The following is a 17142-nucleotide window of genomic DNA, read 5'->3' as shown; positions in this document are numbered from 1 at the left end:
ATCGGGGTCACGATACGCCGGTCAAAGCTCCGTCTCGTGTAATAGCCCGGGAGGGTACTTTGGGAATTTCTGGGTGGGGATGTGCCGCTGGGACCCTGGAACCCTTAGTCTATACCAGAGCTAGTTCAGCTGAATTTTGCTAACCTGTACTAGAGTAAACTCCCCAAATCCCCCCATCTATCGACACTGTTGAGGCTGATTTGCGTAAATTTAAACTTGCCGATTTAACTTTTTTATATTTTTGAGTGGCAATTCCTGGTTTCCTTACTCTAGATAAAATCTTCAACCAACCGGTCAGTTTCTAGACCCAGACACTCTGATTTATATACCCTATCCTAGAGTACACTGCTTGAAAACCATACCCTTCACAGCGGCAGATACCTATATAGCCCATATGTGGCAGTGCCCCCCCCCCCCCGGGTGTAATAGATCCCAGCCTCCATGAAGCCAGAGAATTTCCCATATGCCAGGTTTCAGAGAAGTGCTTTCCCAGGCCAAACTCCTATTATCACACTGCTTCGGAGGAGAACTTAATGACCTTAACAGACAAGCGAGTTTTTTTTTGTTTTTTTTTTTACTTTGCGTCCATGTTGATATATCGTCATGTTGGCCAGACCAGTTAGTCAGTTAACAGTGAATCCAAGAGAGGTGAATCCGGATTGTAAGCCGCTGAAATAGACTTGGTGATACTAAAACGAATGTCCAATTTCAGAGGTTATTTGTACTACCGGGCGTGGAAAAGATTTTCACTTGTCGCGCATAAAGACTATATAGATACATGTCTCTTTTTTTCGAGTTTACAGTAGTTATTCACTGCACCCCTTTTGATTTTAAAGAGGACACAAAAGCTAACTTTGGCACTACCATTTTAATACTACATTGCACTCTTTTTTTGTTTTTACGAGAATATTGCTTTTCCGGCCCTGAATATTCTTATTTTTTTGCCGATTTTAGGTTGAAAATAGTTTTGTGAATATTCTTAGATTATAGGAAAACAAAGTAGACTGTGCCAATAAAACAACAGATTATCTGCCCTATCATGACTTTGCTGGCGTTGAAGTAATTTTGGAGTCAGACTGCAAGCAGTTCAGCAGGATATGGCACACGTAACTTCTTGTAGAAATGTTAATATTAGCATCGAACATACAGCTAGTGCTGTTTTTGTGTGTTTTTGGCTAATTTTGCCGTTTAGGGAAAAGAAGAATTTTTACACGGTTTAGTTGAAAACATACAATTGTATTTCAACACACAAAATAACATTCTTTTCAATTAATTTCGGCCTCGTGTTTAATCTTAAAATATTCTTGTAATTTCGCAAATTTCAGCCTCGATATTCTTATATAACATAAGTGTTTTCTTGTAGAACTGAGAAAAGAGTGTACCGAGCAGACAGCTGTCAATAAGGAATAATAAGCTCAAGACTATTGTTTGAACTTACCACTTGACTGAACTATTATTAAACTACATGGCAACTAACACTTAAAAGTTCCTCCTGAGAGTAAAATGAGCTAGGAGAAAACCAGAAGCTGCTTCAGTTAGTCACGCGCGTGGCATAAAGAGCAGATGCTTATGCTACCATCAAAGCCGACTCAAATCATTAAATCAAAGAGCTGGTTGCCCTAGCTAGTGGTGTGAACTAAAGAAATTTATGGATCTTCAAAACATAAATTTGAAATAAAGCATGTTTGTAAGCATGTATGTTTCCATGCTATACGTGATGTGTTTCAGCATTTTAGCATCAGCATGTCAAATTTGCGGTTTGCAAACGTTCAGCTGATTGGCGGAGAGAAACAATAACACTGATTTATAAACAATTCCTCTTCGCTATCATTTTGACTGTGATCAATATTTAATTACGCCTTTTGAAAGACGTTCAATATTACCATGTTCAATCAAGCGTTACTCTCCCTGTTTTAACCGTCACTGATCTCAAGGGAACAGACGCGGAAGCCCTGATTTGAAACAGGCCATACAGCGGTATCTTAAGAACAGAGAAAGTGGCACGCGAGCTCGAGTGTAGTTTTAAAACAAACCGTGTCAACACAAGCATGCTGTTGAGTTAGATAAAACTACCATCAGTTAAAACGTAACTGTACTTCACAGATCTTCAATTTGGTGGTGAAGAAGCGCTATTTAAAATCAAATAAGAGGCAACAATCTTTGTGAGTAAACCATTCATGGTACACGCTATGAGATATGGGTAAAATACTCACTCGAACCGAACGTTCAGAGACCGAATATCCGGTTGTTATGATGGCTGCTCCAGTCACAGACATGGCGCTACCAAGCTCAGCTTGGCTCAAAGCAAATGGAGGCAAATATGACATGGATCCTGATTTACAGAGAAGTTTCACTCGGGGCGATTACCAAGACGTAAATAACCGTGCACGAGGTGTGATTCCAACGACGGCAAATACAATCGACGAGTACGGAAATGGAGATTCTACTGTGCATGGAGAGAACCGGAAACAAGAAGTTGATTCGCTACCACTTGAAAGGTTCGTCTGCAAATATCTTTCCTTTCATTACGAGACCCTTTCTAGCCCTGATTACCTAAGAAAGTTTCAGTTTTATCTACTGTGAAGGGTATAATAAAAGTACTCTCTGTCCGTCACACAGGGTAGATCAAGAATTTTCTATGATATCGCCGATGCAATTAGACACATTTTATGCCACTACAGCAGTGATCTTTACCACATTATATAATAATATTAACTCAATGTTCGTTTGTGAAGGTATGATTGCTTAACTGGTGAAAAATTACTTAATAACCAAACACTGTGAAACTGATAACAGAGCAGGTTCCCAAAACAACTGGTGGCTTTCGCCAGAACAAACAGATTAGTCCTTCTCAGTTCCACATTCAACATTTCTAACCATGTGTGTTGTCTTAGCCGAATATAAAATTTCAGTCTCCGTTAATGCTTCATTTTGACGAAAACAAAATGATGTCAAGTAACTAAATTTCAAAGCTAATAGGTGTAAGGGATATCACAAAATGGCCGTGATCATTACCGTCGATCAGCTACAGCTGAACGTTCTCTTTTTGTTACAAAACTTAACACTGGCCAGTGTGACCAGGCCTCATCCGTTCCGTCTAGCTGTAAGGTTACAAGAGTTATTGAGGATGCCTCTAAGTATTGGAGAGGTTTAAAATCACGTTTACTTTCCTTCAGTTACAACCCACTTCTGCCCTCTGCTGCTTTGTTTGTCGCTTGTACGTCATAGTGAACAGTCATAGTCTCTTGATAAGTGAGAACACGTGAATTTAAGGGAAACAGTTGACAGAATTAACGGCAAGCCGACGTTTGCCGTTTGCCGGAGAACGTGATACTTTTATATTACCTCTATGCTGAGACGAAAAAATTGCGAGAAATTGCGAGAAATTGAAAATAACTACTTCCGTTTCACTCGAGCATATTTTACTTTCTGTTTGACCGTGGATTACGGTGATATATCAACATCATGGTCCGTGACGGTGACGTCATAGAGTAAGGTGCCAAATCATGAGATAATGAGCTACTTACAGATAACATTTTGCTCCCAGAGTTTAACGATAACAAATTTGCCTCATTTATATTCACCTACATTCATCTTGTTAGTTTTTCAGACGACTGGTGGAGCCATTCTATTTCCTGCGCGGATGATTACCAGCCCTACGACATCGATCAGGCTGAGGAGGCACCATATTGGCTAAACTCTGAAGAACGCTTTGACAGTGCCAATACCTGCTTCAATAACGCGCACTATACTAAAAACGACATCTCTGATCAAAATACGACTGGTTCCCACGTACAGGGACTGAAAGACAAAAACGGCATCTTAACTAAAACGGAGGAGAAGATACAAAGTTTGAAGGCTTTGTTGGCAGAGCAAGAAAAGGCAATTAATAGACTGAAAAGTGAAAACAGGGAAAGAATATTTGAATCAAAAGGATTTCTGACAAAGGAAGACCATGAATATTCCTTGGGTAAACAAGTATCATGTAAAAATGAGAGGGATGTTTCGGTTAAAAGTCATCAAAAACTAATACCCATGAATGATTTATATAAAGAGTTCAAAAGAACTTCAACAGGTACGAGTCGAAAACGAATGCGTACAGAAGATACCGCTCTATCAAATACAAAGAGATTTCGATATAATTTAAGAAAAGATATACCACTAGATGTTAACAGGTCTTTGGAAAGGAAAACTAAAGAAACAGTTTCTCTTTTCAAGGATAAAATAACACTTGAATCATTTAAAGGGGATAAAGGGAAAAAATCTTTCACACAAGATGAATTCCTGTCTTTCCTTGGACTTGTTAGAACTACAATGACGGTAAGTGATTATCACCAAGAAATACTATGAATATTAGTGTGAATATATAAACAATAGCCTCCATTTGGTGCGGAAATATACTCGGATATTTGTACGCGGACATTATCGGTTCCGAGAAGCGAACAGTTTTCCGAGAGCGTAGCTAGAAGAAAACTGTGAGCTTTGAGGAACAGATAATGCCCAAGGAAAAATATCCGAGCATTTTTTTCGCGCAAAATGGAGGCAAAATGTTTATTATCCTTCAAATATTTTTCGCAACAAGCGCGGTTTTGAAAATTCGGGAATGTCACCCGGATTTTCCTCAGTTCAAGCTGGGGAATATCAGTCAGGGAATATTCAGAAACGTGACGCGTTTAGACCAATCCCACGCGAGCAAAAATATTTGATGGATTATAAGAGCTAGTATGGTCCAAGTCAACTTACGGCAGTGTAAGCTGCTTGCATGCAGGTACAAGAAACAAGGGTGTAGAAATTTGATTTATTAGAAAATTGTCATGGTAAGCTTTTGTAGAGTAACGAGACGGTAGAGTTTAGAATTTTTTTAGGTCGAGGAGCAAATTATATTGCAGTATATACGAAAATATAGATAAAATTAAAGAACAATACAATGTACGTAAGGAAGTTTTAGCGAGATATTTTATCAAATTTGTCCATTAGACCGGCCGTTAGAGGAAAAAGACAGAAAATCAGGGGTGACATTTTAATAATATTGGAATGGGTCAGGCAACACACAAATATTTTTCAAGCAAAGTTATTATTGTCATTTCGTTTAAAAATCTGAAAATGATACTGGGATCATGTTGTTGCTCGTACAAGATCATTTTTTCAGTAGACGGGAGTAGGACTGGCAAATAAATATTTCTGGTATGAACAGTGTTTCCCCTTTGTGAGTGGAACTCCGACAACAAGCTTACCCTTCATGCACGACTGTCCGATATCTTTTACACAACGAAACTAAATTATTTTTCCGACGACAAATTTAGTCAGTATTATTAATTAACTCTGGCGTAGAAAATAACACGGATAAATAATCGACAAGCTTGAAAAAAAAGTCTCCTTCCATGATCTGAGAAGGAGAGAAGGAGGAGTCGAACCTATGACCTTCTGACAGTCGATCGAATGGCATGGTTTACAAGCTCCTAGTTTGTCATCGGTGAGCTCACGGAAGGTCATTGAGTCAACTACTGCATGTCGGGAGAACTTTTTTCCGAGTCGCTTGCGTTTGTGTGTATTTCTCATATTTCTAGCAACCTTAGCACGTACACCATCACCGATTGCGGTATCATGTCAGTTTCAAGATAGTAGTGTATTTAAAGCTCAAAACAAATATGGAAATGGTAGTTGCTGGTCACTTTTAAAAAATAAAACTAGATTGATTTAATCCGGTATATTTAGACATGTATTCTTTGGGAGATTAATTTGAGGTGGAGAGTCTAACTTAAACGATAGCTGATTTTTAAACGACTGCTTTCCCAACAGCATTTGTCGATGGAAAGAAACTAATCCACCCGCTTTCTGCAAATTATTGTCATGTTCTGCGCTTAAAGTTCTCTTCGATGCAAACAGAGGCGTCACTGATATCAGTAATTTGTATGGCGTGACGAACTTTTTGGCACAGTTACTTCCGCAATTGACCCATTCTATTGTAAAGAGGAACGCGATTAGCAGTATTAGTGTAACCACACTCTCATTACCAAAATATCAACTTTATTTAACGATATCGTTCCTTATATAAACGTTAAACATGAAAGCGCAACAAATTTCAATCACTGTAAATAGAGGATATTACATGCCCGCGCGTGGATACGAATTTTATCTTCGAGTGTTCAACTCGATATCTCACGAGTGAGCGCAGTGAACGAGTGAGATATGGAGTTGAACACGAGAAGATAAAATTCGTATCCACAAGCGGGCATGTAATATTCTGTTTATTACATAAACATACTAATGACGACGTTTTTGACGATTTTCCGAAGATTTCCGATCACTTTCCGAAGATTTTCCAAAATTGTTCCGAAGGCCAGACGAACGCTTCCGAACATTTTCCGAAAATTGCCGAAGACGACCTAAGAAGATCCGAAGATGTTTCGATCATACATCAACGAATTTAAGTGTAGTTAAAGGGACGAAAGAAAAATGTCATCAAAAAGGAATCTCCACAGCGTAAAAGATAAAAATATTATCTTCACTGCGCGCGACGAAGACATGATTTTTTAGTAACAGGAAAAATCCTGGTATTCCACGGGTGTTTATATAATAAAATGATTTATTATATAAACACTAGTGAAATACCAGGATTTCTCCTTTTACTAAAAAACCATATCTTCATCGCGCGCAGTGAAGATATCATCTTTAATCTTTCACGTGTGAGGATATTGGTGTCGCCATGGTTACTAACATGATAATCGCTTAAACTGAACTTAGATGTGTTGCTGTGTGATCGAAACATAATCGGATCATCCTCGGATATCTTCAGTTATCTTCGGAAATCTTCGGTAATCTTCGGAAATTTTCGGAAAATGTTCGGAAACGTTTGTCTGACCTTCGGACAACTTTTGGAGAATCTTTGGAAATCTTCGGAAAGTGTTCGCAAATCTTCGGAAAATCGTAAAACAATTCGTCATTAGCATGTTTAGATCATAAACAGAATATTACATGCCCGCTTGTGGATACGAATTTTATCTTATCGTGTTCAACTCGATAAGATAAAATTCGTATCCACGCGCGGGCATGTAATATCCTCTATTTCTTCCTATGCTGTAAAATCAAACAATGCTTAAAGAAACAAGAACTTCATTGTCATTGGGATCACACATAACACACCTCTAAACGCAAAACTGAAGCGAACCAGAGTGATTGACATGTTTGGAAACGACGCATTTCTTTGTTGAAAAAAAGAAGCACTGAAATGCATTGATAACGAAACTAGCCTTATAATTATAACTCTGGGGGGCTGGCCTAGACCGGAGGAAGGTAATGGGCTTTGTTGTCTGTCTATTCCTTGGGTCACTGCAGGCCTATCATCGTTTGTACGATTCGAAAGCAGAGAGCCACAGTATATCATGTTGCACAAATGAGAAATTAAGTGTTACTAGGTCTTCTCAGTCCTTCTTAAACCAATTTGAAACAAAAATTCCTCTTGTCTGCCTTGCGGCAGGTAAGCCACGTCATTAAAATCTGACTTTCTTTCGTTAGCTTGTTTTATGATACCAGTGTTTTCTTCGTAAAGCATATGAAATCCTTCCTTTTTTCTCGTCTTACTCTCCCACTGGCGAGCGTTAAAAATATCAAATGATTTTATCACGTGTTGGCAGATGTCATCCAGATTCACCTCTACATGATCATCTTTTGTCGCTTCCTGCCTCTCGTGAACTTCATTACTCCAATCGTTGGCCTCTGATTCTACTTTTTCCTGTCTAACATCTTGATCTGGTGCTTCCATGCCCATGACCTTTGCCATATTACTTTCTTTCTGTGTTCTTAGCCTAACCAGTTCTTCTTCTTGCTTCGCTAGTCTGGCCTTAAGAGTCGTTATCTTATTCTCTCGATAAGTCATATCTGATGAAATATGAACACCACCGTTAATCCTATTGCCGTTCCAATGTTCTTTTCTTTCTTCTGTTTTTACGGTGCTGTTCTTTTCTTCTTTCCCACAGTCGTTGTCATTGTTTAGGTCATTTAACTTTTGTTCACCATTGCCTTGATTGTTGTTTTGTTGGTCATTTAAGACGCTGCACTGAGTTTTGTCTTGGTCACCTTGGATGAGACTGTCGGAGTTACAGCCATTACAGTCCCAACCTACATTCAGACTTTTAATGGTATTTTTTTGGTTTTGGTTTTGTGCTGGGCATTTTCTTTTACCTTTCCTTCGACTATCAAAAACACCCTTACGTTTATGCTGGTTACTTTTCTTATTTTTTCTTTCTTTATCACCTGTGTCCTCCATGGGTGGATCAAACTCACTCTGGTCACCTGCATTCACGTCTCTCCCACACATACCTTCACCACCTGGTCTTGCTATGTCATCGTCATTGCATGACTTTATTTCTTCTTCGTCGCCAATTGTAAGGTCTATAAAGTTATCCGATACCAAATAAGGCTTCATCTGCGAACTGTGAGTGCATGTGTTGACATCTTGAAGTAAACTTTTCGAAGGCTGTTTGTTAGACATGTCACTCTTCCTTGCAAATGTTTCTTCATTCTTACAGGAGAGCCTACCTTGGGTGCTGGTCTTTAGCCCAGGTTCTTGTGCATTTGAATTGAGGGAATTCAAGCTATAGACTTCCACAATTTTAGGAAGGTGATCGTTCTCCGTTTTCTCAGTTAAAATGCTGCCATATCCGCGTTCATTTGCCGAGATGCTACCTGTTTCCGCATATTTTTCCGATGACTTGCATGTCGACGCTCCCTTTTGCTTGCCACCTTCCTTTAGACTAGACAGAGTATTCACTGTTACTTTCACGGGAGTAGTCAGGGGAATCATTTGACCGTCATAGTAGACCGGAAACTGGCTACGCAGTTTGAAGTCTTTATCGATGATCTGTTGATATCGTTTGGCCACCTCATGCCATAGAGGATCATCGCTTGAGTACCTATAACAAGGAATGGAGATCAGTACTAAGAATGGTCAGTCACAACAGCACAGGCGCCTACAGGGGTCACTATTTTTTTGTAAACAACAGTGTATCTCTAACTCCTTAACTTAAAATGGCTTAAGAATTCATTCAACTGGTGCTTGGAGCAAATCTGCCTCTAACTGGCTGCATAGAATAAAATTCTTTTCGGGACATATTTTCATTATAATTTAGGTTTTTTGTTTGAAGAAGTAACTTGTCAGCAATTAGGAATTACTGCTGCATTGCTGATACTGCACACATGATACTGGGAGCTGAGCAGTTGCTGAAACAAACTAGAAAATGTGCCTTTGAACCATGGACGGAATTCTTTATAGCTAAACAGAGTCCGTAGGTCAAACCAATGAAAAAAGCTGTACAATAGATATAGATTACTTCATAGAAAGTGCGACGTACGGATTTTTATTCACGAGTTGCAAAACTTTGGAAAACGAGCAACAAGCGGACAAAGAGCCTGCACAAGCTTAAATATAATACGGGAGAATTCGTAAATACATAAAGTGAAATCTTTTCGCTTGTCCCTAATCACTCTCAGATTTAATCACGTAATGGCGGCGCTTCGCGCTGTGCTAAGACAAATTCGGACTCTTTGACTCACACTGTTTAAATTTGAATGTTCCTCCTTGAATGTTGGCTTTCTGATCTAAAATTTACTTCCTCGATTTCTTAAATGGCCATTGATTCTCAAACTGAAGTTCTAGCGCTCAAGATGTTGGATATATTTCGCTGCTGTGTTCCCGAAAGTGAACTGAAACGGGAAGACGAAGCCATGTTCTCGAAACACAAACTTCAAGCGGGCGCTGATTTCGACCGCGCTTCTCGGATACCATTTAAGTGCTTAACTCTGAATGGCTAAGTGTTCTACTCTGAACGGTGATTGGTTATATTTTCACTTGGGAAGAACGCCATACTCGAAGCTGATTGGACGTATCGCTTTTTTCACATGTGGAAATATAGCACATATAGAATTCTATTTGCAAGGTTTATTGCCTAAAATGCTCGCTATATGTACAATAAAAAGGCCTGATGCTATGTAATGACACTAGAACATAGAAGTAGAATTGACTGTTTTACCCCTCAAGAAGGTCCATAACTCGACATTATTACACATACTATTATAACATGGTTAAGTAAAAGCCATCCAATGGCAACAACTAAAAACTTTACAATTAGTTGTTATAATTCTTATTTTAATTGTCTTTTCTAAATTTTTACCAGTAATTTTTAATTGTAGATTTGTAAAGATTTAGTGATCTTATTACTGCAATATCGGTGGGCAACGTCTTTGTTAGCTTTTATTTGCTATTAAGAGGCTGTCTCTGTAAAAACCGACCACTGATTTTAATTCGAAAATTCGATTTTTCTCATAAGCTGGTATTTCGAAGCCCTTACCCAGTCAATCACTAAAATGAGTTTTATTTTATTAAAAATTCTAACTGAAGTTTCCTAAGATTGATTGAAGTTCGGTCCGCTCGACACAACCTGCATGCCTGCCGAAACAGGAAAAATAGCACATATTGCCGACGCTCTAAAAAGAATAATATTCGCTCAAAAGTCCCAATTCTTTTTCTCAACCATAAATATATCATAGCAGTTTGTTTATCATGTAGAGTCCTATTGAAAGGTTTGCACTCTTTTGGACAACTCTCGGCACACATACATGTATGAACAGTAAACGGTGATCAGAGGAGCCAAGGAAGGACTGATAAATGCCACGGCCATTTTGTGTTTACAACAGGTGTTTTTAGTTCCCAATCTTCCCGTGAGTATAACAGGAATGTGATCCTCACGGGAACATTGGGAACTAAAACACCTGTTGTAAACACAAAATGGCCGTGGCATTTATCAGTCCTTCCTTGGCTCCCCTGATCACCGTTTACTGTTCATACATGTATGTGTGCCGAGAGTTGTCCAAAAGAGTGCTTCTACAAACCTTTGAAGAGGACTCTACTTGATTAAATCGGCTTCGAGGAAAACAATGGTCAGTAATACAAAGAACATCGAAGTATAAATGTACTTTATATACAAACCTACAGCTGGAAGGAAAAGCTGGCAGTTTTAATGCTACTTAGGTTTCAAGGATCGCTGCAAAGGACCAAAACTTTAATGTTGAAGCCAGGTAAGAGATTTACGTGAATTTATCGGAGCACTTTACGAAGGCAAGTGTGTTAGTTACTCGCCGGAATACTCTTTCAAATTTTCTGAACTTTAAGCGGTCCTTAGTTTTGAAAACCTAGTAGGCAGACAAATTTTATTATTGTTTTAAATTAAGGGACATGTATACTTTCTATTCATGTAGTTCCGTCAGCAGTTTCAAACAGGTGCCACATTTTTGAAACGTTCCTTCAAAGTAGAGCTATTTTCGCGTTTGCTTCAAAACTCGATTTAACGGGTAGAAAATCTTCTTTTAACCGTTGAAGGAACAACATTGAATTATAATTGCAACATGGCTAAACAAACTGCTATGATAAATCTATGGTTGAGAAAAAGAATTGGGACTTTTGAGCGAATATTATTCTTTTTAGAGCGTCGGCAATATGTGCTATTTTTCCAGTTTCGGCAAGCACGCAACTTGTGTCGAGCGGACCGAACTTGAATCAATCCTAGAAAACTTCAATTAGAATTTTCAATCAAATAAAACTCATTTTAGTGATTGACTAGGTAAGGGCTTCGAAATACTAGCTTAAGAGAAAACTCAAATTTTCGAAGTAAAATCAGTGGTCGGTTCTTACAGAGACAGCCTCTTAAGTGTTATCCTCGTTAAATTAAGTCGCTACTGCTACTACTACTACTACTACTATTACTAATACTACTACTACTACTCCTACTACTGCTACTGCTTTTGCAACTACTGCTGCTACTGCTGCTACTGCTACCTCTACGGCTACTGCTACCTCTACTGCTGCCACTGCGACTACCGCTGCCACTGCGGCTACCGCTGCATCGCGCTCCGGAAAGCCATAGACAAGTCCTCGCGTTACGTTATTGGAAGAAGACGATAAAGAAGATTGACTCTTCGGCCGCGCGATCATTTGAGCACCCTGAATCAACGCTAGGGAGCGGTTAGCTTGTGATGGACTAAGTACATCCAAGGTGAGTAGATATGTTTGCAGTCTATTAAGGAACTCAGTAGACTGAATGGGATGCAAACAAATTTTGTTTTGCGCGATACACTTACAAAGATCCACAAAACAGTTTTGTTTTCTTATATAATTTTAAGATGCGTTGGTAGTTTTAATTCTCAATTTGTAATTTGTAAGAATTTATCTAATTGTAATACGCTTTTGACTATTTCTATAAAAAAAAATGCGCAATATAAGAAATGAATGTTATTGTTATTGTTATTGTTATTGTTATTGTTATTGTTATTGTTATTGTTATTGTTATTGTTATTGTTATTGTTATTGTTATTGTTATATGCAATGGAAATTGCAAAGATATGACATAATAAAGCTCTTTATAACATAACTAAAGCAAAGCACGTACTCTGATTCGTTCATTCATCGTCTGCTGTTTGCCCTTGGATGTACGCTGCTGACGTGTGTGTTGATGTGATGTAGCTCAATAAAAGGACTTCTTTTGCTCCAATGTGTCAATATATGCTATAAAACAAATGGTAAACTACACGGCTTTACACTATTGAGTTATGAATGTGCTTGGGAGGTTTGCTAAGCACTCAAGAAGCTAGGGTTGCTCTCAGCTGTCGCCTCGTACGACTCTTACGCTTCTTCGTGTTTAGCAACCTCCCGCGTGCATCCATAACTCAATAGTGTACGCTATGGCGTTTACCACTTGTTAAATCTCGCAAAATTTTTAGTTTGAAACGAACACAATGTTTATATACTCTATATTTTAGCAGGCGACCTTGGGTTAAGCCCGTTATGATTAGTTACACGTTGCTTTCTGTGGCTACGCACGCATGCGAGTGACTTAAAATGAGTGAAGTTCATTGGGTGTGACACTTCCGGTTCTTTTGTGGCTCAGTGAAAGGGTCAGTTTAGGTCACGAAAAGGTTGGCTTATACCTGTCAACATCGGCTCCCGCAGGGTTGGTAAATATTTGATAACCAGCAAAACCCCTGTAACAGACTATAAAGGAACTGGAACGAATGGGTTTTAAACAAATCTTGTTTTGTAAGGCGAAGCCGCCGTTATATGCCTCACTCTGGCACTGTCTTCGAGTCTGTATCAACAACGCTTAATTAGGGCGTTTAAATGTGGTTTCAAATTGAGGGAAAATTCGTAACGCTATTTTTGCAAGGTAGATAAACCAAAAGATGTAACAATTAATCGAAGTTAAACAATGACAGTGGCGACTGAGGAAATGTTTGCGACAGGCGCCGTCAGCGAACTTCCATCAAAACATGGCCACTCATTCGCTGTCCATGGATTTTTCTAAGTTCAATCTGTCTTTGTTTGATTTACGGCTTTTTACAGTACTTCCGATGGAGACTATGAACAATTCAAGTTTTGTGTGACATCAGCTAAATGGTGCTTTACTGCATTGAGTCAGGCGTGTTTATCGCAGGTCATAGGCCACAGGCTAGGAAAAGAGATACGAATTCAGTGTTCACTGGTCTTCGCTGACGTGTCAACAGGAACCACTCTTTACAGTACCCACAATCGCCTGTTTTTTAAACTAATCACGTAGAATTGGCGATAAACCAAAACCTCTTCAAAACAAGTTAATATTCGCTATATGTATTGACACACTACACCAACCTGTTGATTGTCGATCCAGAATCATCAGGCAAAACTTGATTAATAAGACCGGTAGGGATAGAACCGTTGATGGAAGGTTTACGTGTGCTTCGGTCGTTATTTGTGTCGCCATTGTGAACTGGCGTGAGAACATCGCGACAGTCGACGGTCCAAGATGACATAGTGTGAAGGTTGCGTTTCAGTTTATCGCCGATAAAATGTCTAACTTTTACCTTGGAGCATTCGTTTGCGACTATTGACTGCGGTATCAGCTGGACTTGCTAAAGATGGTATCCGTAGTAGCCGTCAGACCGACCGTAGTGTGACTCGTGGTGAGTACAGTGTGAAAGTAAACTGAAGTATGACCAAGTTTCTTCTCATTGAAGCGTTGCGAACTTTGAACTGTTATTCAATACTGCTACTGACGTCGACACGGTTGGGTAGTTATGTTGAGCACAAATAAGACATCTGGAAAATGGACACTCCAGGAAGGAAACTTCTGACCTCGCGGTAATCATAGTAATCCATGGTAATGTTTTGTTATTTGCATAAAGAGAATGTCATGAGGGACTCATGCGTGATGCAAATTTCACCGCATCTCGTACATTCTACGAAATAGATATCTTAAATATCCTGTGTCACAGTATTTACTACATTCCTTTTTTTCTTCGGGGCGAGATAAGTTGCTGACCACTTCCTGTGGCCTGAATACTTGTCCTCGCTTTCAAGGTCAGAGTATCCGGTCTAAATAACTGCGAATGTGGAATCTGAAATATCGCTGTGGAATCTGAAAGAGGACGTCAAGTTCATCGACCAAATCAAGCAAAATCGGTGATGACTGACAATCATGAGTGTTTCTTTTGCGGGAGCGAGATGAATAACAAATGCAAAAAAAAAAAATCGGCGGAACTGACGAGAAAATAACTGCCTTGCGGGATTATTTTTCTTGGTTTTCATGATCCACTTGTGATAACAACATACGAAGGTATGTAAAACATAGGCACGCAAGGCGTGCAAGAGTTTTTTTGGTGAATTAAAAGTCTTTAGAAGAAGGAAAATTTCAGTAGAGAAGGACCCTCTCCCGAGCGTGATGCTGCGTGAGGGAGAGGACCAGTACTGGACTACTTGTTGGGTTAATTGAGGATGGTTAAGGGGGTCTGGAACACGTTTAATGGAAACTAAAACAGTCCTTTCTTAATTCACGGTAAATATAATCGAAGTTTCTTTCTTTGGCTGAGCGTACATGAGGGTTGGTTCAAATGAGTGAAGTTCATTGGATGTGACACTTCTGGTTCGTTTGAGGCTCAGTAAAAGGGTCAGTTTAGGTCACGAAAAGGTTGGCTTATACCTGTCAACATCGGCTCCCGCAGGGTTGGTAAATATTTGATAACCAGCAAAATACCCGTAACAGGGTTACGCATTACGGTAATCGTGAATCGAAGCCGCCGTTATATGCGTCACTCTGCCAGTATCTTCGAGTCTGGATCAAGCACGCTTGATTGGAAGGTAGAAAGATACTCTCAAATTGAAGGAAACTCAAAACAATAGTTTTGCAAAGACGGCGACTGAGGAAATGTTTGCGACAGGCCTTCCATCAAAACATGGCCATGCACACATTCACTGTCCATGGATTTTTCTAAGTTGAATCTGTTCGATTTACTGCTTTTCTCAGAACTGCCGACAGAGACTATAAACAATTAAAGATTTGTGTGACATCAGCTGAAAGGCATTTTATTGCATTGAGTCGCAGGTCATAGGCCACAAGCTGAGAAAAGAAATACGAATTCAGCATTTACTGACGTGTCAACAGGAATCGCTCTTTACAGCACCCATAATCGTCTTTTTTTACAGTAATCACGCAGAATTGTTTTATCCCCCGAAGAACTAGTTTTTGATCAGACACAAATATAAAATTCTATGTGCGGGTGCTGGATACAATGAAATCACTTGGAAACAATGGCAAAATCACTCATTAATGATATTGATATGTGACCTCGGTGTTCCGCCTTCAATATATGCAAAACAGTTTGAAATCTTTCCATACTCGACGATGCAGTAAAACGTAATAAATTAACCAGCATTTTTGTCTTTTAACTTTATATCCAAGAGATCATGGCTAACTAAAAGCTACCTGAAACTCGCAGGCTAAACAATACTTTCGACGTTTATAGAGTGCGGATATTCACATGACCAAGGCTTTAAATCACTGCCTTGGTGTACACCAAGGCCGTTTGCAAAAGAAGCGTGAGTCGCTTTGTCTTATCTTCGTAGCGAGATTGTTTAAATCCGGCGACAAAAATATTAAGAAACTTTACTGCAAAGTTAAAAGAATGATGTATGGCTGATTACGAAACAGATGAAGCGATAGCGCTGTTCGTTTAGCTTATTAAATCAAATTCAATAAAAGAATCCGGCTTATTCCAAGGCTAGTCATGAATCAGTCATTGAAGATTGTTGACTACCGTATAGTACCGTTGAGTACCGTCATGGAGCGATATTTGACACATTCATTTGACCTTTGTGTACATGTCTTCCACCGTTGTATCGCCATGAGATCCAAGCGATCAAGGCAAGAGTCATGATGAAAATATTCCGGACCAGTGCTAATTTTACTTTTGTCTGCTTCAAGTCCTAAATCAATGCATTCTTATTTATTATTTAACCTATTAGTTTGGAAACATACCATAAAGGCACTCCTACGGGGCAACAGACTTTCGTCAGGACTAACCGAGCGACAGACAAGGGCGCGAAGCCATGCGCTACGTATGACCTTGAGCGCACGATGACGATAAACCAAAACCTCTTCAAAACAAGTTAACATTCGCTATATGTACTGACACACTACACCAACCTGTTGATTGTCGTTCCAGAATCACCAGACGAAACCTGATCAATAAGACCGGTAGGGCTAGAACCGTTAATGGAAGGTTTACTTACGCCTCGGTCGTTATTTATGTCGCTATTGTGAACTGGCGTGAGAACATCGCGACAGCCGACGGTCCAAGATGACATAATGTGAAGGTTGCGTCTCAGTTTATCGCCGATAAAATGTTTAATATTTTCCTTTGGAGCATTCGTTTGGAACTATTGACCGCGGTATGAGCTGGACTTGCCGAAGATGGTATTCGTAGTAGCCGTAGTGTGACTCGTGGTGAGTACAGTGTGAAAGTAAACCAAAATATACCGCCTAATTTCTTCTCATTGAAGCGTTGCGAACTTTGAACTGTTATTCAATACTGCTACTGACGTCGACACGGTTGGGTAGTTATGTTGAGCACAAACAAGACATCTGGAAAATTGATACTCCAGGAAGGAAACCTCTGACCTCGTGGTAATAATCCATGGTAACGTTTTGTTTTTTACATAAAGAAAATGTCATGAGGGACTCACGCGTGATGCAAATTTCACCGCTTATCATACCTTTTACGAAATAGATATATTAAATATCCTGTGTCACAGTATTTACTACATTGCTCCTTTTTTCGGGG

At 39.4% G+C, this 17142-nt stretch overlaps 2 protein-coding genes across 3 annotated transcripts; one reads left to right on the top strand and one right to left on the bottom strand.

The window, feature by feature from the left end:
- Positions 1 to 1833: 1833 nt before the first annotated feature.
- Positions 1834 to 5191, top strand: LOC110047531 (uncharacterized). The gene is made up of 2 exons (XM_020753279.2): positions 1834 to 2498; positions 3603 to 5191. Exons 1-2 carry the CDS (start codon positions 2197 to 2199, stop codon positions 4348 to 4350), a joined length of 1050 nt encoding a protein of 349 aa, XP_020608938.2. The 5' UTR covers positions 1834 to 2196; the 3' UTR covers positions 4351 to 5191.
- An 814-nt stretch (positions 5192 to 6005) lies between these two features.
- On the bottom strand, positions 6006 to 16924 carry LOC110047532 (uncharacterized). 2 transcript variants are annotated; one of them, XM_089273700.1, is made up of 2 exons: positions 16506 to 16924; positions 6006 to 8912 (listed from the first exon to the last, which is right to left on the bottom strand). In XM_089273700.1, the coding sequence occupies exons 1-2, from the start codon at positions 16664 to 16666 to the stop codon at positions 7412 to 7414; spliced, it is 1662 nt and encodes a 553-aa protein (XP_089129826.1). In that variant the 5' UTR covers positions 16667 to 16924; the 3' UTR covers positions 6006 to 7411. The 2 variants fall into 2 exon arrangements, with proteins under 2 accessions (XP_089129826.1, XP_020608939.2); XM_020753280.2 differs by lacking the exon at positions 16506 to 16924 and adding an exon at positions 13676 to 14479.
- Between the last annotated feature and the right edge of the window lie 218 nt (positions 16925 to 17142).

The sequence above is a fragment of the Orbicella faveolata genome, unplaced genomic scaffold (genome assembly GCF_042242905.1).
Source record: "Orbicella faveolata isolate gen_17 unplaced genomic scaffold, um_ofav_v1 contig_35, whole genome shotgun sequence".
NCBI lineage: Eukaryota > Metazoa > Cnidaria > Anthozoa > Scleractinia > Merulinidae > Orbicella > Orbicella faveolata.
The sequence above is the reverse complement of the archived record's forward strand: the minus strand, read 5'-3'. Positions and strand labels throughout refer to the sequence as shown.